The 27,217-nt window shown below is 36.6% G+C and overlaps 1 protein-coding gene across 4 annotated transcripts; it reads right to left on the bottom strand.

Annotated features, from left to right (window-relative positions):
- Positions 1 to 365: 365 nt before the first annotated feature.
- Positions 366 to 22,035, bottom strand: LOC106716768 (resistance to inhibitors of cholinesterase protein 3). Of its 4 annotated transcripts, none has more exons than XM_045681732.1 (11): positions 21,478 to 22,035; positions 19,884 to 20,192; positions 15,660 to 15,793; positions 7,371 to 7,508; positions 7,033 to 7,138; positions 5,834 to 5,925; positions 2,205 to 2,909; positions 1,299 to 1,418; positions 1,097 to 1,169; positions 773 to 825; positions 368 to 634 (listed from the first exon to the last, which is right to left on the bottom strand). In XM_045681732.1, the coding sequence occupies exons 1-11, from the start codon at positions 21,632 to 21,634 to the stop codon at positions 479 to 481; spliced, it is 2,043 nt and encodes a 680-aa protein (XP_045537688.1). In that variant the 5' UTR covers positions 21,635 to 22,035; the 3' UTR covers positions 368 to 478. The 4 variants fall into 4 exon arrangements, with proteins under 4 accessions (XP_045537689.1, XP_045537688.1, XP_045537686.1 ...); XM_045681730.1 differs by having other exon boundaries at positions 369 to 634; positions 15,615 to 15,793; XM_045681731.1 differs by lacking the exon at positions 5,834 to 5,925 and adding an exon at positions 4,603 to 4,670 and having other exon boundaries at positions 373 to 634; positions 15,615 to 15,793.
- Between the last annotated feature and the right edge of the window lie 5,182 nt (positions 22,036 to 27,217).

Below are 27,217 nucleotides of genomic sequence, written 5' to 3'. Positions count from 1 at the left end.
ATAAATATAAATAACATTTAAGTTTGATAGATTAAATATTTAAATATAAAAACTTCTTGCAAGAATTCAAAATATTGAAGAGATCTTTAGAGAAAAAAAAATCCATTTCGTAATAAAAAAAGACGCAAAATGACTCAAAAAGCTACAAGTAAAATTTGGCACTCAAACACAACTTAATTACAGGTCTTTGAAACCATTTTATTTCATACCTTGAGTTAAATGACGAAGGATTTTATATAAAAGTAATTCTAAATTTGAGTAATAAGTAAAAATTAACAAATTTTTACATAAACATAGATAAATAAAATTGATTTCCAAAGAAAAAGAAATAAAAATAAAAAATTGTCTATAGAACAAACTGATCATGAAGAAGAAATTCGAGAATTTTAAAATGTCCATTAATATTTAAGTATCCTTAAATCTACTTCTGTATTAGTTAAAACGCTACAATATCAGATCTAATGTCAGTACATTTCGACTACTTATTTGTCTTTAGTGCGTTTTTTGGTTCATCAATTTCTTCATCGTCTTCTTCAATCTCCTCTTCCTCGATCTCTTCTTCTATTATTTCTTCTTCAATCTCTATTTCTTCTATCTCCTCTTCAATTTCTTCTTCTGATAAGTCATCTTCTTTCTATAGGAATATTTAATTTTACACAATTACTAAAAATACTTTGAACATTTTATACTTTTTTTTTAATAAAACAAAGGATAATATTTCTGGGGGATGTTGTATGGATATTTGCTTTATTAATAAATAAAAAATACCTACCTCAGCAGGTTGAGTCATGGCGCTGGCGGTGGTAAAGTCATCCATTGTCGACTCTGCAAAGTAAACGGAATATCCTTAATTTTAGTAAAAAACAAGTATATTTTATTTATTATTTATCGCATATGTACTAAATACAAATGTAGGGTGTTGATGTCAATTTCATTTTTCACATAAATCGACGCCCCCATCGAATAATTCTGTAATGCTAACGGGTTCTTGCTTTTCCGTCGAATCCGGCATCTAAAGGACCTATTACACGTTGTGATTTTTTTTTTTATTTTTCTTAATGTTAATTACGGAGATATTTTGTACAAAAAAACTAACCAGGATCCCTCTCCGGGGTGTCACGCGGCGCGTCCTGTATCAAGGACAATGTCATCTTACCGCTCACTACCAACTATAACACAAAATATTTGATTTATTCTGAAAAAGGTAGTTAAACAAGTATGACTTAATATAGAATTGTTCATTTGTAAATTGACAGCCATTTAATTAACAAACACTCAACAAATTGAGAGCGACTCACTGGTGCATGTTTGGCAGGTTTGTGTCGGTCGGTATTGTCCGCGAAGTCGGCGACCAACACTCGCGTCTGCTGCGGGATCTCCGTCTCCAAGTATATTGACTTCACGTCTGCTGCTTCGTGCTAAAAGACGTTTTATTGTTCTTTAATGTGTTTCATATTCGATAGAGCAGAAAAGTAAATAATGCTCAATTGAATACTATCTTCTATATATATAAAAGAAAGTCGTGTTAGTTACACTATTTATAACTCAAGAACGGCTGAATAGATTTGACTGAAAATTGATGGGGAGATAGCTTAGAACCAGGAAACGAACATAGGATAATTTTTTACCCCGTTTTCTATTTTTTATTCCGCGCGGACGGAGTCGCGGGTAAAAGCTAGTTATTAATAAAAAGGAAGAGAAGATCTGACGAACAAATATCTGGTGTGCTTTCACACAGAGTGGTATAAGAACAGGGAGATGTTGATGTGATAAAACTTGTATAGATCTCCTAGTTGTTAGCTCACTTGTGGTTTCTGTGTCTGTGTTGTCTGTGAAGGTAGCGGCGGCTGAGTGCGCGGGCAGGTACCGCCGTCCGCCGCGTGAGTCGTCACCTCCATACCCACCACCTTTTATAGTGTTGCCATGTTCAAACATACATCCACTCAAAAATAAATCGATAAAACGAGACACAGGAAACTTACCAAATCATACTGACTTGCAGATAACATTATTAATTTCTTTTCAGATTTAAGCTCGATTTAGAAAGTATTTTCACTGATAGGAATTTAGTGCTATTTTTTTTTATTTAGTTAATTAAAATTTATTTAAATCTGATGAGCATGAATTTTTATAAAACACAAAAGGAACTTGGTTTTAGATTTGTATCAAGTATTAGTTTAAATTAGAAATGATTGTTAACTTACTTTAACACTTGGACTCTCTTGTTCTTCCTCTTCGTCTTTCAATAATTCTTCCATCAGAGCTTCTTCCAGCAGTTCTGTACGAGATCGTTTTTCATCATTATTTTCTCCCTTTTCTTTTTCAATAAAGCTTTCAGTACTTTCTGCTAACTGTACTTCCTTACTTATTTCTTTACCTTCTGATAATGCAATTAAATCAACATTTTTATTTCTTAATTCTTCACCGTTTACTTCAATATCATCTGGCTTTATAATGATTTCTTCTGTCTTGTTTGAAGAAGTTTCTGTTTTTATTTCTTTGTCTATTTTGTCCTCGGGTATTTGATCCTGCTCTTGTTTTGTTATTTTTTCTGCGCCTGCTTCTTTAATCTCAACATTATTTTCTGGTACTTGTGATTCAATAACTTCCGATTCAATTACATTTTCATTATCCTGGGATGGTTTCTCCTCATGTGTTGCCAAAGGTTCAGATGATAAATCATAAGTTGTATTTTCTCTACGAGTATCAATATCTTTTTCACCATTTTCTGTTTCTTTAGATTGCGTCAGTTCTACGTCTGGAGTTGTTTCTTTATCTTTGGGTTTATCTTTCTGTTCACTTTGATTTTTATCTTTATTTTCTTGGAATTCACTAGCTATTATTTGCACGGGGCCACTGTTCAATAAAATTGTTCCATTAGTGTACGGACGAGTGTTATCCTGTGCCTCCTGTAATTTAAGAATTATATAATGTATTATATTATTAAATATATTTCAAATTTCACAATACATTTTGGCTATTAACAATCCACTAAAACTAGTTAAAACACATTTGACTAAAAACAACACAAAAAAAAACAATTACAAGCTATTAAAAAGCATAAAAATGAAACATATCTTAAACATTCAATAAAAAAGCATATTTTATATTTATACTTGCTTATCAAACAACTATTTAAAAAAAACTTCATTTATATTAATCTAAGCACAACTCTCAATCTACTAGAACAAATCTACATTTATTCCTCAAAAACAAAGAAGACCAAACACTAAAACGTTAAAACAATAAAAAAGTGCTAAAAAAATAAGAAACAACGAATTATAAAAGTATTTGCTAAGAATAAATTATTTTTATTTTTCAGATATTTTTATAGATATTTTATTATTTATGTTAAATATCAACTCTACTAGATTGATGGCAACTCAGTGCATTCTGTCAGCCGATGGCGGGAAGAACGTCAGATACAGATTTAAAAATTAAAAATGTGGGTTTGACATGCAAAAAAAAAACAATACAAATTAAAAATATTTTTTCAAATTAAAACACCACAAATGTAAATAAAGGTAAAATATTTTATTGTTACTTTTATTAAAAATTTGGTAGTCAAATAATATGTTCAAACTAGTACAAGGAAAGGATGATGACTAAGCCAATATCATTAGTGATTTATGAGGTCACTTCTAAAAAAAAAAAAAAAACATATAACAAATAGTTTCTTGTCAAAATCGACGTAACCATCAATTTACCTTTACCAAAACGAACAGTTTGACAAGTCTGCAGTGAAGCGGGAAAATTTGCACGCCAAAGATATTTTGAGGTTATTACCGATTTGTAAAGAGGTTACATGGATTTGCCAAATGCGTATTACGACATGTGCATCTCAATCCACGGTAATATTGTTTCATAACACAGTGATTGAAAATAATAATACACAAGATTGTTCTTTTCATTGTACTAAATGAATTTAAGCAATAATTGTTTTCAATTTATGCGTCACAGAAACGAGATTTAATTGTTTTTCACAGTTAAATGAAAGAGGCAATAGAGGCAAGAGAAAATAGATAGGTTTTCTAAGATGTCTTCTATAGTTTTTTTATTACAAGATCATCTTTATGTTGAATTTGACGTTAGAAAAGAAGACACGTTAAGATCGGGTTTGGTTACAGAGGGAAATTAAAAAAAAATCAACAAATAACAAATCAAATGAATTAGCACAAAATAAAATAATCATACCAGTGTTACACTTGCATATTATGTTGTGTGATTTCATGTGCAGATTTGTATAGGAATCTATACAGCGACTGTATTCATTTAATATCTCAGAATGGCATTAAACTCTTAAATTGAATTTATTGCAGTGTCAAATCATCAAATACTATTTTAAATAGTTAAATGGCAGTACTTTTTGTATTGTCACGAGCTTCGTGTATTGTAAATTGTAGTGTAAATGCAATATATCACATGGCTTTACTGTCAAATTAAGAAATATAAAATAGTAAATATCGGGCTGCGTTACATTGTAATATTACGCGTACCTTGGTCTTGTATAAAAGTGGTATACAGTATCTTGTAAAATTGGTATAAAATATATTGTAAATATAGTATACAAGTGTAAAGCTGGTATATTGGACATGCAGTGACCTGCCGCACGTCGCCCGCCTCCATCTGCTGCCGCACCTCCGCCACCAGGCCTGAGATGGCCGTCACAACTGCGCGCCACAAATGTTGCCATTAATTTTAACGTTGTAATTATAACGTAACGACTTTTTACAAATGTTATTCAATTTATTTTTGACTTTTTTTTAATGAATTTAAAGATTTTTTTTTAAGGAAAAATAATAACTATTTTTTTAAGATGTCGTTTTAACACTTCGTATCGTCTTTCTTAGAAACATTTTTCAATTCTAAAAACTTAATTTGTTTTTTTATTTATATTTAAAATTGAATTTTGTTCTAAATTATTTTATCTTAAATAAAACTACTAAAATAAATAATAATAAAAACATAGCGAAGGACGCTAAGACCAAAATAACTGGTTCATCAGACGATTGGGCTTACACCTTGGACTATAGCCAATTGCTATAACAATGTATCAATACTTATATACTGCAAATTCATTTCAACTTGCATTCTCGATAAAATCATTGCCTTTTCCAAAGATTAAAAAAAACAAATGTCAAAGTGACAGTCTGTGTATGTCAATTGTTTTGCGATTAAAAAAAATATTAAAAATAAATATGGTCAATGCGTTAATAAAAGTAATAAACAATATTTATCTGGAAACATAAAGTAAAAATAGTACAAGAATTAAAAAAAAGGAAATATAAATGTTATTATTAAATGCAGGATCGTTAATTTTACTGGTCGTAAAAAATTAAAAATGGGTTTAGTTTTCAATTCACGTCAATCTAATATTAGGAATAGGAATCAAGTTGCATAATTTCTGCCAGTCCACAACCCGTCAAAACTCATTCATTTTGGTCTTGCGTGCAGAAAACACAGGCCCGTAAGTAAAAGAGCCTAACCGTCACCATGCCGCAAGCTACTATGGTATTAACAACTAAGGTAACACCACGCATATTTGAAAAAAGCTCTTGTTTTGAGTTGGATTGCCAGTGCAAAAAATTATCCTAATCATTATTAAAAATAATTTATCTTTAAATATCACGTAAAATATGGTTCAAATCAATTTTATCTTTATCAAAGTAGATTTCGGTGAAAATATCAGCAAGCACCTTTGTTGCTCGACTTAAACGATGAAACGTTTGAATGTATTATCAAATGGTTGGCTTCAACATCGAATATGACCAATATAAAATGATCTATAAAAAGCATGGCAATCCAACTGATCACAGGCCCCGCAGGCTGGTACCGCGTCGTGGAGTGCCAGTTGGCGGACGATCCTTTGCATGGCGCGCTCAGTCTCCGCCAGCCTCGCGCGGAGCGCCTCCAACTCCACGTCCCCTAAGTTATCACACACCTAACGTTAATACCTATAAACCTTCGGGAACATTCTACAATATACCAGACATTCGAAATCTAACCCAGCTTCGTACGGGTAGATATCTGTAGGATAACTTTCGGTGGAAGGAAAATATGGAATAAAATTGCTTTTTTTTGTTATTGCTACAAAACTTTAAAACTAAACTAATATGAATAACAGCCCCGTATAACAATTTATAGTGTCAATTTTTTTTTTTTTGACAATTTCGATATTTTGCCTTAATTTTGTAACAAGTTATAAATTACGCATTAAATATGCGTGCGTTATATTTTAATTGCAATAATAATTATACGATTATTCATTGCTCTGCATTCTAATGCGTGATTCACTGCATTTTATATGTAAAAAAAAACAATACATGACGTCCTATAAAAACAATTGTATATTATATATACGTGATTAAATAAATAAGCACTCAAGAACATAAGGCAGAAAACTGCGCTCTCTTTCACAACAGGAAAGCGGAGTTAAGCATTAAACGGATAATTCTATGAATCGATAATCAGAATTCACCGAAATTTACGTCTCATTAATTAAAATATTATTTTTAATATTACAAAGTTGCAGTTTATTGTTTTTATTTTATCATTTTTTATACGATAACGGGTGTTTCCTGTCCGCTTTACAAGCAGCCAATTATAAGAATAAAATTAATTAAAAATACAATATCAATAAAAAATAAACAATGTTAACATTATACTCACTGGCATCCCTCTCCTTTGGTCCTGCTTGTGCAAGGAATAGACTAGATTTTAACACTTTCAGTGCTACCAACTCTGGCGTGTTCATTTATAAAAAAACCGTAACGGCATTGAACGTATTAAAAAAGAGATTTACTAGCAACATTTTTACATAAATTAACGTAGTAATAATAAAGGAAGAAATCTATGGAATTGCAATTAAAAAAAATCTATTGATGATAAAAAATTTGTACTGTTATTGAAATGTTAAAAAAAACCGACTAATCAAATTTTAAATAATTGAAAACATGATTTTTAATACTGGCAACATTTCCTGATAAAACTATTTGCGCCTATAACTAATTGGTAATAAAATTTTGTTCTCACCTAACTTATCAGGCGAAGACCGGGAATTATCTCGAAAGACCCTCCTCCGGAACTGAGGGTCTGGCGCGACGCTCTCGTACGGAGACCCTGTGCGCTTGAACAGGATCTGGGAACGAGAAATATGTGACATAATCAGCAAGAAAGGTGGACATTACAGACAAATCTCCATACTTCATACGGCTTAATGTTCTCCATATTGTTTTTTGAATTGTTTTTACATTTTAGGAAAGCGAATTGAATATTGTTGGTCTTCAATAGGGGATATTTCTAGAATGATCTAATCTAGAATAGAGTACCAATATTGCACAAAATTACAAATGATTGTAATTCTGTCTTACCTTACTAAGTGTATACACAAAGAATACAATGATGCAGATAGTGTATATAGGCATGACGAAGCCCATGGACGACTTGGGCGCCGGCACAGGCCCGCCGGGGGAGCCCAGTGGTGGCCGCATGCCGGGGATCGGCGGGGGCTGCAATATACATACAAATTATATAAACTTCTTTTATATGAAAACAGAAATACATAGAGTTGGATATATTAGTGATTATAATAAAATAAAATATAAAAAAGAATGCAAAAATACCTCTCTGTACAAAGTGCTAAAAAGTTTAACAAAAACGAAAAACATGTTCAAATTATTTATTTCTTCAGTACATATATTATTCATAATATGTGTTTATAAAAGGAAAATATTATATTCGCAAAACTAATCACTTATTTGAAGTAAGATGGTATTTTATAATACGTTAAATTAAAATGTATAAAAACCTTTTTCGTGTTATCCTTCATAGCAAGTGGATGGAACTGCGTACTGGCACAAATGTGGACTATTTATAATGATTACAGTAATTTTTTTATTTTTATAAATCGCATTGAGGCGACGCGACTCGCGCATCCGACCGAGACTACGCAGTAAACACTGGCCGGTTAGGATTTTACGACATCGGTACTCCATGGTTTCCTGTTTTACGAATAGAACATAGAGATATATGGAGCACTATATAAACATAGGATTGATTTTAGATTTGTGTATTGATTTATCATTGAATAAACTGAGATACGATACGGAAATACCCGACTACTACAGCAAGTGACAGTTTCTTAGAAATATGTCTCGATTTGGAATACTTTTTCATTGCAGACTTTCATGAGCAACAAGACGTTTGTTTCGTGTGAACGAAGACGTGACAGACGTGTGTGTTCAATGACTATCGAATTCTAATTAATGAAACAGTAAGCAGATTGAATAGCCTACCTACGGTGTAGGCGAACTAAGTACATCATTAGAACTGTTGGCGTTAACATTGAGAAACAAAATTATTTGACGCTCCATAACCTACAATGAGTCATAGTAGTTGGATTGATCATTTTACATTCGATTCGCAAATTAGATAATGTAACGAATGGTATGAACCCTTCGTACACAAGGCAACGTAAAACGAAACTAATATTTTATGATTGCGTCGCAAGAATCGCGTTGTGCGCGTTCCGTATAACGTTGATTGTCGACGTTAGTCTTGTATTAGGTCAATAGAAGCATAGCGACTACATGTCAACTGTATAAATTTGCTCCGCCATCTTGAAAATTGCATTTCTTACGACAATCTTAACAGGTTGCAAGTGACTGTCTGGCGATGACAGATAGAAATGTCGGCGACGCGCGCTGTGTACGAACCTATCACATTACATTTCGCAAGTCGCTAAGCGACTAAATCCTCCAGTTTTCGAAGAACTACTTAGTCTTGTGTACGCAGTGTCTTACTTTGAACATCGTGTATGTTCACAGTAGGTTACCATGATAATTTCCATCATAACATCTGTTGTATAAAATAAAATAATAATCCCTCTTTTCAAAAAGACGACAACATGTTTCAATACAAGTATCTGCAGTGGAATTTCAGTAAGAAAAAATTAACTTACAATCCTATTTAATTAAACGAGCAGAATAAAAAGTTTTCATAACACCATAGTCTAGTATCCGTTGTATAGAAGCCCATCTACACATTGAAGTGTTACACACAGACATACAAAAACATTGTACTATATGACTGCACTTCAGTATGACGTAAGAGCACTAAAACTACACAATGCATACAAACGTACAAAACAAACGTAAGTAGGTATATTATTCGTTTGTACTGAAATAAATAGCTACCGTATTTCTTTAAAGAAAATTGTCAAACCATGGATTTTCGAGACCAAATACTCCGTTTAAAACATACTGTTATCTTTGTTTTATCAAAGACTAGCTTTTACCCGCGACAAATCCGCGCGGAATAAAAAAAAAAGGGGTAAAAATTATCCTATGTCCTATTCCTGGTTCTAAGCTACCTGCCCGCCAATTTTCAGTCAAATCGATTCAGCCGTTCTTGAGTTATAAATGGTGTATCTAACACGACTTTCTTTTATATATATTAGATAGATAATGACAGGGATGACGATATGTTTTATACAGAAATTTTAATCTCAGAAACTCACCATAAATCGTTATAAGTATGAATGAAGACATTAAAAAGACTACATAGTTGAATTAGTCATTGACAACATTTAATTAAGGAACGGCTCAGAAAAATTCCGTATGTTTCCCCTGCCGGTTACCTTGTACAAAAACATTATTATCTATTTTTTGTCATACAGAATAAAAAAGATGCCACTTGTTTGTATACGATCGTTTTTACAGTGTCAATCCAGAATAGGATAAACGACTTCAAAGATTTTCCTTTTACACATTCAGCTATCATATTGTGATTCACTAAATATTCGTAATGTAAGTAAAAATGAAAGCCGGATTCACCAAAATAGCAACGCTGAAGGACGACTGGTCTATGCGTCTATAATACGCTAAGCAAATACATCGTCAACCAGGTATAATGAGATTCAAAATTTACGAAGGCTTGTCGTACGTGAGCGCATCTTCACAGGTAGGCTCAGTGCGTTCAAGTTGTTTTCCTCCATGCATGCCTACGGCACACCGATACTTAAAATTGTGTACTATGCAGCGTTTCGTCTGCAATTGGGAGCCGCCATTAAGTTGAAAACCTATAGAACAGCGACTAAAGCTTTGGATTAAACCAAAGTAATGTCTTGATAGTTTAGCCACAGTCGCTCTTGGTTAAGCGAGAGTCAAAGAGAACGCGAAATTGTTCTCGCTTACAGAAGTTACCCTTATCAGAATTTCTCGCTTATGGAATTCGCCCGTCGTGACCGGACAACTCTCGCTTATTAAGTCACTATACCAGCGTATTTGACTAAGGCCTAGTCACATCAAGTTAAGATAGCTTGGGCCTCTCGGTGACCCACATGCGTTCGGCCACAGGGTAAATCAATCGTCGACTTGTCGTTCGCAAGCCCTGCGACGGCAAGACGGGTGTACGGATGGGAGGTAGTGGAAGGGGTAGAGTCGCTATCAGACCACCACTACATCCGCTTCACCCTGTCGGAGACAACAACGGTCCCAGTCCACCAGGGCCCGGAGTCGCCCCATCGTGACACTCCGCGGTGGGTGGTGAGGCGATTAAACCCAGACTTGCTCAGAGAAGCCGCACAGGTGGAAACATGGTCACCTGGAGTGAGCATACCGGACGTGGACCAAAGGGCTGCCGCGCTGCGCGCATCAATGTCTCGCGTTTGCGACTCTTCGATGCCGCGGCAAGGCCCCATTCCCAAGAAACGGCAAGTGTACTGGTGGTCCGCAGAGATCGCAGAGTTGCGGGTGGTGAGCGTATCTGCGAGACGCCGGTACCAGAGATACCGGAGAAGGCGTCACAGAGACCCGATCACTGAGGCGAGGTTGCAGAGTACCTACAGAGACGCGAGGCGCAATCTGTGCCGAGCGATCTCCGAGGCAAAAGATAGGGCGCGAGAGGAGATGATTGAATCCCTCAATCAAAATCCGTGGGGCCGCCCCTATCTTTTGGTGCGAGGGAAATTAAGGCAAAGGACACCGCCTCTGACGCAGAGCCTTCAGCCCCGTCTGGTGCAGGAAGTAGTGACGACACTATTTCCGTGCAGAGAGGCGCATACGCCACCGTTCAGGGTACCGAGAAGTGAAAATCCTGACACCGTAGAAGATGTCCCACCCATTACCTCTGGTGAATTCGGGGCTGCGATCCGCCGGCTACGTGCCAAAAGGACGGCCCCGGGCCCAGACGGCATACCGGGCCGCGCCTGGGCGTTGGCCGCGGACGCGTATGAGGAGACAGTGGTCGCGCTCATGAACGAGTGCCTCGCTAGTGGTCGTTTTCCCCTGCTGTGGAAGAATGGCATCTTGGTCCTGCTGAAAAAGGAGGGCCGATCGCCTGACTCCCCAGCAGGGTACCGCCCGATTATTCTTCTCGACGAAGTGGCGAAAATATTCGAAAGAATCATCGCGAATCGTCTGCAGAAGCATTTGGTGACGGTCGGCCCAGACCTAAATGCCAATCAGTTTGGCTTCAGGAGCGGCCGATCCACCATCAATGCAATATTGAGGGTCAAAAGGATAGCGGAGGAGGCCGTAGCTCGGGGTGAGGTTGTTCTCGCGGTGTCCTTGGACATCGCGAATGCGTTTAACACCTTGCCCTGGAGCGTTATCATGGAGGCACTCCGTTATCACCAGGTACCCCAGTACCTTTACCGGATATTGAGGGACTATCTGTCAGACAGGTCGATCTCATACCAGAGCCGGAACGGGTGGCGTTCTCACACGGTCACCTGTGGGGTTCCGCAGGGCTCGGTCCTCGGCCCCCTATTGTGGAACGTGGGATACGACTGGGTCCTGCGGGGCTCCTTAATCCGAGGGGTAGAGGTAACCTGTTACGCAGATGACACGTTGGTGACGGCACGAGCGCCCACACACTGGGAGAGTGCGAGGATCGGCACGGCAGGAGTGGCCCAAGTTGTCAGCCGAATTCGGGCCCTGGGCCTGGAGGTGGCTCTTCACAAATCGGAGGCCTTATATTTTCATGGCCCTCGGAGGAAACCCCCTCCAGGATCCCATATAACAGTCGGTGGAGTAAATATTAAAGTGGAGCCCCACATGAAATACCTGGGTCTCATGCTGGACGGACGGTGGTCCTTTGAGGGCCACTTCCGGACATTGGGTCCCAAACTTTTACGCACAGCCGGTGCGCTCAGCAGTCTGCTGCCGAACATCGGTGGCCCGAAGGCGGCTTGCCGGCGCCTTTTTCTCGGAGTGGTAAGCTCGATGGCGCTCTACGGCGCTCCAGTATGGAGCGGCGCCTTGAGCAAGCGTACGGTAGACATTCTGCATAGGCCTCAGAGATCCTTGGCTATCAGAATTATAAGAGGATACCGCACCATCTCTTTTGAGGCGGCTTGCGCCCTGGCAGGTTCTCCGCCATGGGTACTGCAGGCGGAAGTGCTCGCGGCAGTCCACTCGTGGCGCGAGCGTAAAACCCTTGTTGACGGTGCTCCGCCATCAAGGGTAGAAGTCGAAAGATATCGCGACGAACGGCAAGAGGAAGCAATGGCCAGATGGCAATGCCGCCTCCGCCAGTCGCAGTATGGATCCAGGACGATCGAGGCAATCGGCCCAGTCCTGACGTCGTGGGTGAGGAGGGCGCACGGGATGGTGACCTTCCGTCTGGCGCAGGTGCTGTCGGGGCATGGATGTTTCGGCAGTTATCTGTGTCGGATTGGGAGGGAGCCGTCCGCAGTGTGTCACCACTGTTTCGGTTGCCTTGACGACACGGCACAACACACGCTGGCGGAGTGCCAGGCTTGGTCGGCACAAAGGCAGGACCTCATGGCCGTAGTTGGGGAGGACCTCTCCCTGCCGGCCATAGTAAAAGTCATGGTGGGATCCCACGACGCATGGCATGCCGTGCAGGGATATTGCGAGGAGGTCATACGCCTAAAAGAGGACGCGGAACGAGCCAGGGAGGCGTCCAGTCAGGACCCCAACCGGAGCCGCCGCAGAGGGGGGAGGAGGAGAGCGTTCGCTCGAACCCTGCCACCCTGACAGCACTCGAGTGGCGAGTTAGGGGGAAGCTCGTCACTCTGAGTTGATGAGGAAGCGCTGGTTTCCCGCGCGAGCACGAGGCACGATGATTGCAGCGGAGGCGTCAGCCAATCACCACCGGGGAGTGTGATGAATGCTTTAGCGTGCCCACACCCTGGTGCTCGGTGAGCTGAGGGAAACAGTGGGGTTTTAGTCGGTAGTCTTCTGTAGGAGGGAGTCCGACATAACCACCGCGCCTTTCCCCTCTAGGGCGCGGTGGTATGCGTAACGCATTTCCCCACTATAAAAAAAAAAAAAAAAAAAAAAAAAAAAAAAAAAGCTTGGGCCTCTCGGTAGTGACGTGTATGACATGACGACAATAGTAAGTCTTATCACTTTGTTTATTAGCTCTTTTCATTTTATTGACTTCGACGCCATTCATTGTCAATATAACGTGCCGCTGCCACTCAAGCAAATGACCGAAACGTTTAACTTGTCTATCTTTACATTATCATGTAAAATATTTTGGTACATTGCACCATAGAGGTTACTCAAAATTTCGTCTTAAATATTTGACAAACAAATGTTGGTACAGTCCTGCTCAGTATACGTTTAATAACGTTAATTTGTAACTGTTCTAAATAACTTGTAAATTATGCTTACGGTAATTGATTTTGTGATATTCAGTACATTGTATGATCTTTGTAGGTATTTACATTCATTCCTAAAACCTTAACTATTGGGTCCTAGTAGAATGTTGTTATGTATTTGCAGATCAGACCTTAAGAGAATGAGACAAATTAAAGTTCTATTAGTAGTTAGTCATTGCTGGATTTAGAGCTACCAGAGACCTAGGCGAAATTTCTACGACGCCACCTTTTTTAATCTATCTTTGGAGGGTATAACACGGTTATATGAAACTGTCTAATTCATAGATCTGTCCGGCGCCCTGGGCGGTCGCCTAACCGCGCCCTAACCTAATGTCGGTACTGATTAGTGTTATCCTACCTTAGTGTTAGCAAATAATGCTACTTATTTAATTTCTTCTATGTGTACATGTCAACCAATGAATGCGTCTAAATAAAATAGCTTTTGTCGCTGATTGTACGTAGTGACGTAACTGTGACGTCACAAGACAATGTCGTTAGGCGGGACGTCGTCCGAATGACACTAACAGATAGGCCGCAACTTGACAATGAGCCAAATGCTATTCGAGGAAGTTTAAACAGCTGCTGCAAAAGGTGAGCAGCTATCATAGACATTCTATTTTATTTACTTTGCTTTTAAAAGGAAAATTGGGATAAAGCTTAGCTAATATTCTGTTATCTTCGCTGCGTTTCTGAGTCTTTATTTGGATCGGATATAAAATTCATACGATTTAATGGAAAATTTCAATAAAATGCATTTTAACATGCTCATATTTTGTAATATTGTGATCTTAACTGGTTGAACTGAGAGACTCGTAACAAAACTTGTGACAGCTATATTAATTAATTTACGTAATTTATGTACTATTAATTTTCAATAGATATAGTTTTATTTTTGTATATAAAATCTATAAAAATGTATTTAAGATATCCTCTCACATCCATATAAAGTAAATCTTTAAGTGTAAAAAATATAAATTTCGGAATATCATCGATACCAGTCGCTTATAACTTGTACCACACCCCAACATTTCATAAAAAGAATCAACAGCAACACGCATGATGTCATAGACATTATTTTTGGAGCAATGCGCGCCCTTGTTACTGTCAGCTTACATAACATCGCAATAAGACTCTGAATGCAATATATAGAAATACCCTCCATGTCTTCTCTTTATTTAGTCTATGGTCCTTATAAAGTACTACTCCAAAATTAATATTGAAAACATAGACTAGAGTATTAAACCAAGATCCTTTACACCGTGACTATGGATAATATATTAACTAATGCTCGCAAAATAGAAGTGTAGACAGAACTCTTGAATTTCCATATAGCATTATAGGCAGATGTTTATTATCCTTTCCTACATCTACAAATCAAAGTAGGACTACTAATAAATTAAGGGTAGGTACATTTAATTATAGCATTTCTTTATGATATGAAATCACGTATATAAAATATGCTGAAAATTTTAAAATTCATTTAATGAAGAGTATTAACTTACCTTATATGGGAATCTAGTCTAATAGAATTATTAAAACAAACAAGTTAAATTACTAAATAAATTTATTACATCTACTTCACACACTAAACTACATACACATACATACTTACAAGTTAATTGTGAGTCAGCCGATGCTTAGCGCTAACAGTTAAGTTATTTCGGAAGTCACCGTCTAAGGTAAAAGCAACCATATATTGTAATGACTTGAATTTAATTAAAAACTAAAAGTAACTCGGATAAGAAACCGCCACTTTCATCTGTACGTGCAAAATGCCAAAACCATTGAGGTTGAGGGTGGTTAAGGATTTTGGGCAATCATATGAGCTTCCTCTACTAAGCAACATATTTTGGCTTTGTTATCTGATTCCCAGTTCATTCTTTATCAAAGACCATTTATTTCAAGTAATATCACTACTTAACCATCGAAGATGACTTCCAGTCCTACCTGCAGAAGCCGGCACACTGTCACACCGTCGACTGACCTTAATCTCAACATCGTAGTACACAGAGAGTGGGGAAGTTCGTACCCTGACGTGCGGTGGTAGAGGCGTCGGCGGTCTTGGCTGGACGGGCGGCACTCCTGGGGGAATCGCTCGCCCTCTTTCTCGCAGCGCGGGATGAGGGCCCATCCCTCGAATCGGTGACCGCTCTTGTTTTAAAGCTGTTGAATGCAAAAGGAGATTAACATTGTGAATTGGGAAGGGGGATCTTCATAGGTCGAACAGGAACATTTGCAAGACTTAGTCTTCATTGACTTCTGGTCACCAAACCTAATGTTGATCAAGAAAAAAAATGCAATGTTAAAACATGCTCTTAGTAAAAACTATATTATTGTGAACAAATAATAGTGAGCAGACCACCAACTTTGTTATTATTATCAATTAATTTTTTAATATGATATCTACCAATTAAAAAAAACGTTAATTTTCATAATTGTTAAAATAAAATATAACATAAGAGCACAAACAAGGCAACTTTGTAAGAAAATTGATTTAATCATACTTTTGGGGTAAGAAACTGGTCTTTCATTGTTTACGCCATTTGCGGTAAACCTAATCCAAAAAAATTAAATATAAACTTATTACAGAAATCCTTATCGCGACGGAGTGTTTAAAATAATCCAAATATAGAAGCATCAGTCATAGATACTGTTGACTCATTGGCGTCAAGTTGCCAACATGTGATTAACAGCCAGGCGCAATCGACCCTCGGCTCTAGCGGGAAATATGTGACCCGAAAAGACGCAGCGACCAAACTGGCGCGGATAAAATTCATGACACTGGCCACAAGTTACAATTCAATGGCGGGATAAAAATGAACTTACCGACTTAAAGTTATAATTGAATTCTTTAAACGGATCTAAATATCTGATTGGCTAGCGGCAGCTAAGACCGCTTAGAAAGTCAGTGAATGATAGCATAACTAAGCAGTTAATTCAAACTAAATTCAAATACCGCTATCGCTTATCGCTCAGACCATCGTTGGCTGTACAATTCGACCTAGTTTGTCAATTGTCGTATTACCTAATTTGTGTATAAACCATATGGGATCAAGGCCCGCAGCTCCATAGACATCAACCACTATAGGCCAACGGCTACGCAAATTGTGTGGACAAATTGTTTATATTATGTAGCAGATGCTCAAATCGTTTCCACGATACGTCATTTATCTCGTGGTAACAAAACGGATGCCAACAATGAACATATCCAAATATTATATCGCTTTGAGAATATGTAATTTTTATAGGAATAAGACTTATGCCAAATTTTCATTAGAAACAGATGTTCTCAAAAGATCACAACCTTGACCAGAAAATCGGTAGTTCAAACATAAGGATTGGTATATCAGTTCACCACTCCCATCATTTATCTGTGCTACATAGCAAGTTAACACCTTTACTGAATTGTAGGTTTGTAGAACTGTTGAGGTTGACTTATGCAAAGCTGTCTTGGAACGATGTCGCTGAGCAAATACGTTAGATGCGCATGCGCAGTTGCGACACAAGAGGTGCGACGCTAAGTGCCGTACCACACTTACAGCCATTTAGACATCATTAGCACACGATCGGTTTTGTGAAATATTTGAAACTGAAGACGAGTATAGCTAACAGTGGAGAAAGTTCAAAGAGTCCTTCGAGTTTTACTCTGCCTATGAGAAAGCCTATAAGAAACATTATAGAAAAAACTTAGGTCTAATCAAAGGTCTACTGTTATATTTGTATGTCGTTTAGCAACAAGGCCTATTCGATATATTACACAAGGATATTTGACATAATAATTTGACCCTGTTAACTAATATATTTATCTAACAAAGACGTGTTAAGAGCATACGTTTGTACCTACCGATCAGTAAATTGTATAATATTCAATTTGTGATTTATTTTTTAAAGAAAACCAATTTCGAATAAAACTTGTAAGGTCGAAAACTATGACCAAATATCAAATTAAACCTATATAAAGATTTGTATATAATTTAGGAAACTTTAAAGTTACTTTCACCGATAATGAACGCACAAAACTCCCCACACAAAAAGTTTACATCAAAATTTACTGTACTTTCAGTGTGTTAACAGCCAAAACTAAACTTTTTGAACAGTACATAATCTAATTCGGAACCTACGAATACTAACGTTACTCTTCTTAAATCTCATTTACTCATCAGTTTTACCCATAGCTTAGTTTTACTATTAGAAAGTAATATTACATTTGCATAAAGATGGTAAAGAAATGTCCGTAGTGCGTTTGTAAGTCCAAAGGTAACCGCGTGATGGCCGCGCCCCGCCGCGACCTCACATGGCCATCAGACAACAATGTCGTCTCAAATACTTTTGTTCTTAACAAACGAGAAAACGAGTCTTGAGTAGCGCCACAAACCGAGACGCGAAAGCGACGGTACACTGTTTACATTTGCACATGAACCGGAAGATATACAACGGAATATTTATCGTCCGACTTCTCTCCGGTCAGATATAACAAACCATTGTATTTTACACCAAAGATTTCTAAATAAGTTCTTAAACGAACCCTTGAGTATTCCTTACAAAAATCCTTCGTTTATTAAAGACAAGCATCAGTTAAATATTTATGCAGACAGAAGGTGGATTTTGTATGAAGAATATATTGCAAAGATCTGATTAAGTAATCATTGAACGTCTGTCAGTAAAACTTTAAACTTTAATTACAATATCTAATCTATTCAAGTGACAAAACCATGTCATGGTACCAATGATCAGACCTAGCAAACGGTTGCCCTTACGCAAAGAATGTTGTAGAACACCGATAGGTAATTAGTAGTCGACACCATGCGCAGGCGCAGCGTACCTCACGGTATACTTTAAACCACATTTGACTAGGAATTCGTCACGATAACAATATACGGCTATTTCAATTCATCTACAAGTATCTAGGATTTGTTTAATAATACAATCAAGCGGCCTAAACCTAAACAGCTAAAATAGGAACCTAGAATAGAGGTGTAAACATAGCTTTATTATTTTTCATCGTTCATATTCCTCAGAATTTTAGTTATAAATATTAAGATAAGTAACGCCCAAAAGTTCTTAGAAGGGTTTTTTACCAGGAATTTGTGTTTAGGAATATTGTAATGAACATCTGTTTTATTTCAAAGTACTTCTAGGATTCTGTTGCAAAAAAATCAACTTTGTTTTTAGACATTATGGGAAATCAGCCAAATAGAAATTTATAGTTATAGGAATTTATTTGTTTAACAATTAAGTTTTCGTAAACGTGAGAGATAAAAATGTGTGTAATTTTTATTTATTAATAACTGTATAGCGTTCTTACAGAATTTGGCAATATACGTACTTTACAATTTCTGCTTAATAAAGATTCCCAATAAGGAACTTAAGCCTACCAAGTCAGAGGCCTTATGATTACATAAAATTTTAAGTTTATAAAAAAATACCAAATTATTTTCATTATGTAACCAACAACCAATAGTGGTAGTAGTGGTAGTAGGCAGATATTCAAAAGAAGTTAGGTTCATGAATTACACACAAGACTCACATACGAACGTAAATCCGTTTCGAAACCAAATTCAAACATTAATTATTGCAAACATTCGCGAAATATGCTGACATCAAAGTATATAATCTCTTGGTCAGCAGCTGACATTGGTCTTTGAGAAGATTGGCGCCGGCCCAACAAACCACGGCCGCTGAAATCGTTCACCCACTTCGATCTTGTTTGTGAAACTTAGTATAACAAAAAGCGCATTATGATTGATTGATACTCAATTATAAGGCGAATTGAAGACAGAAATATTTTCATATCAAATTTCTTAAGTATATTTAATACAAAATAGTTCAACTATTGCTACAAAGTAATGGATAAATTTGAACATATAATTCAAATCTTACATACTAGCTGTCGCGCCGCGACTTCGTCCGCGCGGAATTAATAAAAATTTAATAAGTGGCTTTTGTGTTCTTCCAAACTATGTTCTACGTATGTGCCAAATTTCATCAAGATCCATTGTGCTGTTATAGAGATACCTTCAAACATCCATCCATCCATCCATCTAAACATTCGCATTTATAATATTAGTAACTGCCAGTTAGTACAAGATCAAATTTTATAAAAGATGTGAACAAAATGTTTGTTGACAATGTGCAAATTGTGTTAGTTTTTTTTCTATAAAATTACTGGCAAAAAGTTAGTGGCTCAACTATAAAACTCCACAACTGTTAAGATTAGTATAAAATGCGTTCCACACTAATAAAATCCACTAACTGTCCTGTTGGGTCCAAGAGTTCAATGCTGTATGTGTGTTCAGATACAAATGAACACCAAAATGTTCCTTCAAGCACGAACTGTTACTACTCTTCATAGTTTCTAGAAGCATCTTTGTTGTCTTGCCCACATTGTCACTTCGTTTGAGAAAAGCAGCTATATCGAGACCACATGTCTCATTGACTGCTTTCCGGCACTCAGCCGCAGCATACGTGGATAATTTTCCACCAACCCCAATAGCTGAACTGCAAACTTCGTTGACAAGCTCCAACACTGCCACTTCCGTCTCGAACATAACCTCACAGCATCCTAAATAGTTTCACAATACATTGAGAATAATTTTAATTAAAGGAGTAATGTCACAGGCAAAATATTAAAAATTAAAACTACCTACAGCACAATAAGACCGATATGTTCCGGAATGTATGGTTTATCATTTAACTATTGTGTTTCCCTATATTATCAACACTATATGAAATAATATGGTCAACTAAAATGGTTTCAAAAAACTGTAACTTAAATAATAAGTATGATTGCAACTGTTTAATACTTTAATTAATAATTTTATTTACTTGTGTTTAAACAACTGGTAGAACTTTGATTAAGATAGTCTCATTAACTTTATTTTTATCAATTAAAAGCCTATTTTGTTTATATATTTTTAATGAAGCTTTTGAACCAGATTAAAGGATATATTGAATACAGAATTAAATAACTAAAGTTATCTTTAAAGTGACCATGATTTTTATGTATGTTTTTATTTGATAGTTTATTTAATAACGGCCAATCCCAATATAATTTCTGTTGTTAATACAACCATTTCAAGGATTGGTATAGTACTGCACCAAGTAAGGTAATTTTTTTTATTATTTCAAATTTAGTGATTCATTATTTAGTTTTTATTATATTTAATTTTAATATCTTCCTCCCAAGTAGGGTTGGAGAAAGGCTGGCCGCCGGTCTTGTGCTTCCAACGGGAGTTGGATAAGGCCAGGGATATGTTTTTCAATTTAGATGTTATATTTTTATTATTTTTATAAAACTGCCGTTAGATTTAGACAAGACAATTAAATTAAACAAGACTTGAATATCCAAAGATAGTATTGCATATCCAAACAAATAATATATGTACATATTTTCCGTTAATTAAACAAGTACCCACCTACCACATTCCAATCAGAACTATTGTAAACACAAATACTTAGTGTCAACAATTGGACTGAAGAATATTTAACTAGACAAAAGAAAATATTGCTAAATGCAAATAAATTTTTGCCTCATGATTAAGCTAGAAATACATATTTTAAGATCAGCTTTATAATACATAAATAAATTGAAAATCTTATTCTATTTTTCTTTCATATTTTATTAATTAGGAACAATCAGTTGCTTCAAGAGATAATGTTAATTTTACTAATGGTTTGTCGTAAATTGAATTCTACTAGCGGACTAAATGGATTTTAATACTTTTGTTATATTATTTGTATTTTTTCCATTAATTAATCATCGACCTAATTAGATTTAGAGCGCGATGAAAACGTCGCGTAATGTGCTGCTATTGACATTGAGCTAAAGTTATAAATACCGACGTTACCTGCCTCCCGGTCGAACTGGTTGGGCTTCAGCTGCTCCTGGGTGTGCCCCAGGATCAGCGGGGACAGTATCCTAGGCCATAAGACAGCGAAACACCCCACAACAATCACTAGAACGAACATTGTCTTACGCGGCCCCAACACTTCGTCGTTCGCCATTCTCTCGTGTTTTTCGTATCGGTTCGTCACGCGCGCACAGAGCCGGTCGCACTCTACGGGAACATCGTCGTGTATGATTAAAAATAAATATCATCCACGGTGCAGCCGCAGCGAATCCGGCGAGGGCGCGCAATGACAGCTGTCAGACTCGCCCCGTCGCGCGCTACGGGAGCGATCGCAATTTCTTTACGGGAGCATCCGCCTTTAGGTCTTCTCTCGTTGAACGCCGGTGGATTGAGCTGGCTCGATGTGACACAGCCGTATATCAACGTCAATCAGCTATGCCGACATCTTGCCTTCCCAGCCACCGGCCCGGCTACCGTTTGCATTTTCAATCACCGTACTTGAAATATTGACGAAGTAAATTAGCGTTTGGTGAGCAAGCGTGCGGCGCTCGCGAGCAGGCCTCGGTACAGTATGCCTGGGCGCGGAGGCGGCGCCGGCTAATAACCCTTCCCCACCGCGGCGTGGTCTACACGCGCTCAGATGAATACCAATTAGACACTCAATGTAGGTACATGTCATTAAACTAGCATAAGGCACAAGAATAAAAACTCCCTAAACTTGACGTAGGTATCTTTCCATCGAATGTTTTATTATCATAGGTGCCGGTTGCCCACCAAAGTTGGTAACTACAATTTGTTAAAGAACATTCCATTACGTCACGTGCGTCTTCTTCATTCGTCTTAATGAAGCTGTGACCAAGTTTTCAGAGTAAGAACTCCGTTACCTCTTCAACTGACCGTATTTCCCGGCCTCAGGGCTAACTTTTGTTGCTCAACTATGTATACCATTATTTAAATTTTCCCTTTTTTTGGAATTTTCCTGATTGTGGTAACCCTATACAATCATCCATAATGATAAATTTAAATAAAAGCTTTAGTCTACCTCGGAAAAATACATCCGATAGGTTCAGATTTGCAGACATCATCAAACAAAACATGAGATTTAATGTCTTTCTTTTTCGCTTTTGATAAATATTACGTAACCGTTATGCCGTTTACGCTATTATAGGTACTAAAACATTTGTTATTCCCGTTTGTAATTGTTAAATTTGTAAAGCCCATATTTCTCCGACAAAACACACAAAACTTTAGCATTCATTAGAATTTCATTTTCGTACAACGTAGATCTTTAGCTACAGTATTTTACACCTCAAATTACGTTAGTTTTTTCCATTAACACGTTCCAGAGTTTACCTGCCAGCTATTGTTTTGGAACGCCCAAAGAATCTGCTTGTCGTCAAAGGAATAAATTAAAGTTAAAAAAAATCCTTGGAGCCTATAGGTTTTTTTTTTCATTTCGACACTTAAAGTGGACAGGTTATCATTATTCGGGTCACATAGATCCCCTCCTACGAAACAATGGGTAGGTAGCGCTCCTTCGGTCGCAGGAAGCGACGCACGCGCAAGTGTTACAAAATGGCCGATACCGCCATATATTAAAGCGTTGAGGCGGTTATAAGTCTGTCTGGATGCGAAGGAGACAGTCCGCCATAAGGGGAGAGGACATCCTGGTCGGTTTCCGTTGGACAGTTTTGGCTTTAGGGTTACGAGGAAATGTCTCATTTGAATTCATGTGTTGGCGCAAGAGCTTCCGTGTGACGGTGAAGTGTCAAACCATTATTCGGTAAAAGCTTACTCATAAACTTCCTAAATGAAAAATATATTTAACATGCACTGGAAAATTTTCTTCCAATTTAGTATTGATGCTAGTTTATAAGACAAGTAATGCGTTTACCCGACGGAAAATAGTAGGTGTCTTAATGATCTTAGTACGCCAGATTTTGGAACTAGACTGGGGAATAACCTAGTCTAATATTTTTTTAAATTAGTAAACAATTAGTTTTAAAACTCTTGCAGGTTTATACTGAAACTGTCGCCTGCGACTCCGTCCGAAGAAGCCTATGTGTTCTTCCAGACTATGTTCTACATCTATGCCAAATTTCATCGAGATCTGTTGAGCTGTTCCGGAGATACCTTCAAACAAACATCCATTTATCCATCCATCCATATAAACATTGGCATTTATAATATTAGTAAGATGTATCAAATAAGAATTACCACTAAGAAGTCTTCTATAAAACATAATGTTAAGTTTTATCGAAGTAAGTAGTGTATATTTTCTAATAAACGTACTATTTAAACCTAAGATTGACACAAACACGCTTTCTCTTTTTAGCCGACTTCAAAAAGAAGGAGGTTATCAATTCGACTGTATTTTTTTTTTTTTTTTTTTTTTTTATGTGTGTTACCGCGAAACTCGGCCCCTGGTGGTCCGATTTTGATAAAAATTATTTTAATCGAAAGGAAGTGCTTGCAGGTGGGTCCCATTTTTTTGTTTTTTTTTTTAAATAACTAGAAGACTAGTAGATTTTGAATATAGCTTCAAAATTTGTTGCGGAAATTAGGGACATTTTTGCTTTCAGCGCTTACGTAGGCTAAACTATAGGACCTACATAAAAATGATGTATGGCGAATTGTAGCTCTTTAAATGTGCTAAATAAAAGTCCGCGATAGCATATATCTATCTTTTATAGTTTTCTCACAATAACCATTTTTTTCTTTAGAAACATTAATTAAATTCATGCCCTATTTCCGACGCTATTATTCAAGTTCAGTATTAACCCTTATGTAAATAAATATGTTCATTATCAAGAGAATTTAATGTAGATTATATTTGCAATTGAAACTATATCATTCTGTCTAATAGTTTAGGAGAAATCGTAAGAATAAAATTACGCGGAAACGAAAAATGCTACATCGCGTTACAATGAATAGCACAAATTTGCTTTCTGGGCTTACGTAGGTCAAACTATATGACCTACATTAAAATGATGTATCGAGTAATTATAGATCCTTAAATTTGCTAAATAAAAGTCTCAGGTGGCATATATCTATCATCTATGGATGTCTCACAAAAACCATGTTATTATGAACAAACTTCGATTAAATTGCACACGAAAAACAGCGTCGTAAGCTTACGACGCTATTATATTATATTCGATATGAATCCTTATCCAAATAAATATGTTTGATGGCTAGAGTATTAAATGCAGATTACATTAGCCTTTAAACTATGTAATTCTGATCAATAGTTTGGAAGATATTAAATTATTAAAAACTACGCGCATTCGAAAAATGCTACTGCGGCGCGCGGCTGGACAAAATTAAAGGCACGCTACGATGTATTAGTTCGTTAATTTTCAATTTGTATACCGATTTTGATAATTATTTCATTGTTTAAAGGATAAGTGGTTATCTGGTGTATTCTAAATTAGTTTTTGAATTGAAGTACACACATATTAAATAGGAAAGTCCTTTTCTTTATTTGTCTTATTTATGTCCTTATACGTATTAAGGAAATTTGTAATTAAACTTCAAATTCACTAAAAATTGAGAAATAAAACAAACATTTTAAGAAAAAAAAATAGCCGACTTCAAAACAAAAAAAACTATCTCAAACAAAATGCGCTCAAAAGTAACTTAAAAAAAACAATTTCAAACAAAATGCACTCAAAAGTAACGTAAAAAAACAATTTCAAACAAAATGCACTCAAAAGTAACGTAAAAAAACAATTTCAAACAAAATTCACTCAAAAGTAACATAAAAAAACAATTTCAAACAAAATGCATTCAAAAGTACCATAAAAAACAATCTCAAACAAAATACACTAAAAAGAAACAAAATAATGTCATGAAAACTTCTTTCTTTCTTTCTTCTCTCTTTCAAAAACCCTCTAAACTCTAAAGAAAGTTCTCTTCTTTCTTGTAACATGTCTATATTGTATAATTATTGTTATTTTGGAGTCGGTTTCGGCCTAAGTAGGGACATAAACGTAAGTATGTCTAATACATCTCAAATATAAAATTTCATCTATTTACTTCGGCCGACACCGACTGCGAAATAACAATAATTATACAATATAGACATGTTACAAGAAAGAAGAGAACTTTCTTTAGAGTTTAGAGGGTTTTTGAAAGAGAGAAGAAAGAAAGAAAGAAGTTTTCATGACATTATTTTGTTTCTTTTTAGTGTATTTTGTTTGAGATTGTTTTTTATGGTACTTTTGAATGCATTTTGTTTGAAATTGTTTTTTTATGTTACTTTTGAGTGAATTTTGTTTGAAATTGTTTTTTTACGTTACTTTTGAGTGCATTTTGTTTGAAATTGTTTTTTTACGTTACTTTTGAGTGCATTTTGTTTGAAATTGTTTTTTTTAAGTTACTTTTGAGCGCATTTTGTTTGAGATAGTTTTTTTTTGTCAGTTGACAATGATTCAATATTGACACCGACAGCTTAGATTACGAATTACGAATAGCGAAACATGAGGTCGTGAGACTTCTAGCATCTGCTAAAACTATTGTTAATTTGGAATGATTAAAGGGATCTAACTAGATTTTTTAAATGTAAGAGTAAGTACAAGTTATTGGGTTTTGATTAGATCTTGCGTTGGCGTGGCTCTGGGACCGCGGATCACAGATGAATGGATTCATGATGTAATGAATGACTCATTTAGTTAATCACGCAATTACGCCCTCATTGAGCCGGCTACGAGTAACATAGTACATCTTTACATATCTATTTCGTTTTTTTTAGCTTTCATAACATTTATCATATTGAGTTCTGACTTTAAGTTTCAAGTTTCTACATTTAAATCGTATCAACTGAGTAGACCTGCGATTTTACTCCACCCTCGTAACCCACAATTTATTAGTAAGTTAAACCATTTCGTCTCTTTTTACGTAGCGTAGATAAAGTCGAAAGTGGTTCTGTTATTTATGTTTCACAGTGGTAGATCCCGCAACAACAATATTTGTTGGGTGCTCGAATTGGCCGGGTCGACCGGTGCAATACCACACAGAAGACAACCGTGAAGTGGAAGCAATTCCGCGTTTCGTCTGATGAGTGTGGTACCGGAGGCCTAATTTTAGTCCTCTTTCCCTTCACACCCTTTTCTTATTAGGAAAGGATGGGAAGGGGAAATATCCTCTTCCTGTGCGTCCCCTTCTCCGTTGATTAAAGGTACGGTAGGCAACGGTCGCCTCGCTATTGCGGCGAATCCAGGTGGCCGTTTGCTCGTTTGCCACCTTATAAGTTTTAAGATCGATTTAATTTATAACAAGAATGTGTTTTAATATTTTTGATATGTTAGCAAAAGTGGTTTTGATATCGTACATTGATTTCGGATGTTAGTGAGAAAGGTTAACACCATCAGTGGAGTAGGCAGAGCTAAGGCTTAGGTTCTCGTGCCTGTGGGCGTGGCCTTCGAAACAACTTTCGCCCACATTTAATGTCATAAACAATTTATTATTAAATACTGCTTTAGTGCTTACTTATTATGAAAATATTAATTTCAAAAGTAGTATGTAGGATACAGTAAAAGGATAGATAGATAGATAGATAAAGCCTTCTCTTTACAATATTTACAACTTATTTTCTAAGAATACTTTACACATAAAATGTGTATAACAATATTTGGACAGTTTTAGTATTCCGCATCCAGTTGCATTTCAGGATGTCCTTAGACATAGGCCTCCCCTAGTTTCTTCCACACCTCTCTATCGAGTGAGGTGTCATTTA

This window comes from Papilio machaon, chromosome 16 (assembly GCF_912999745.1).
Source record: "Papilio machaon chromosome 16, ilPapMach1.1, whole genome shotgun sequence".
NCBI lineage: Eukaryota > Metazoa > Arthropoda > Insecta > Lepidoptera > Papilionidae > Papilio > Papilio machaon.
This window is presented reverse-complemented; position numbering and strand designations above follow the sequence as displayed.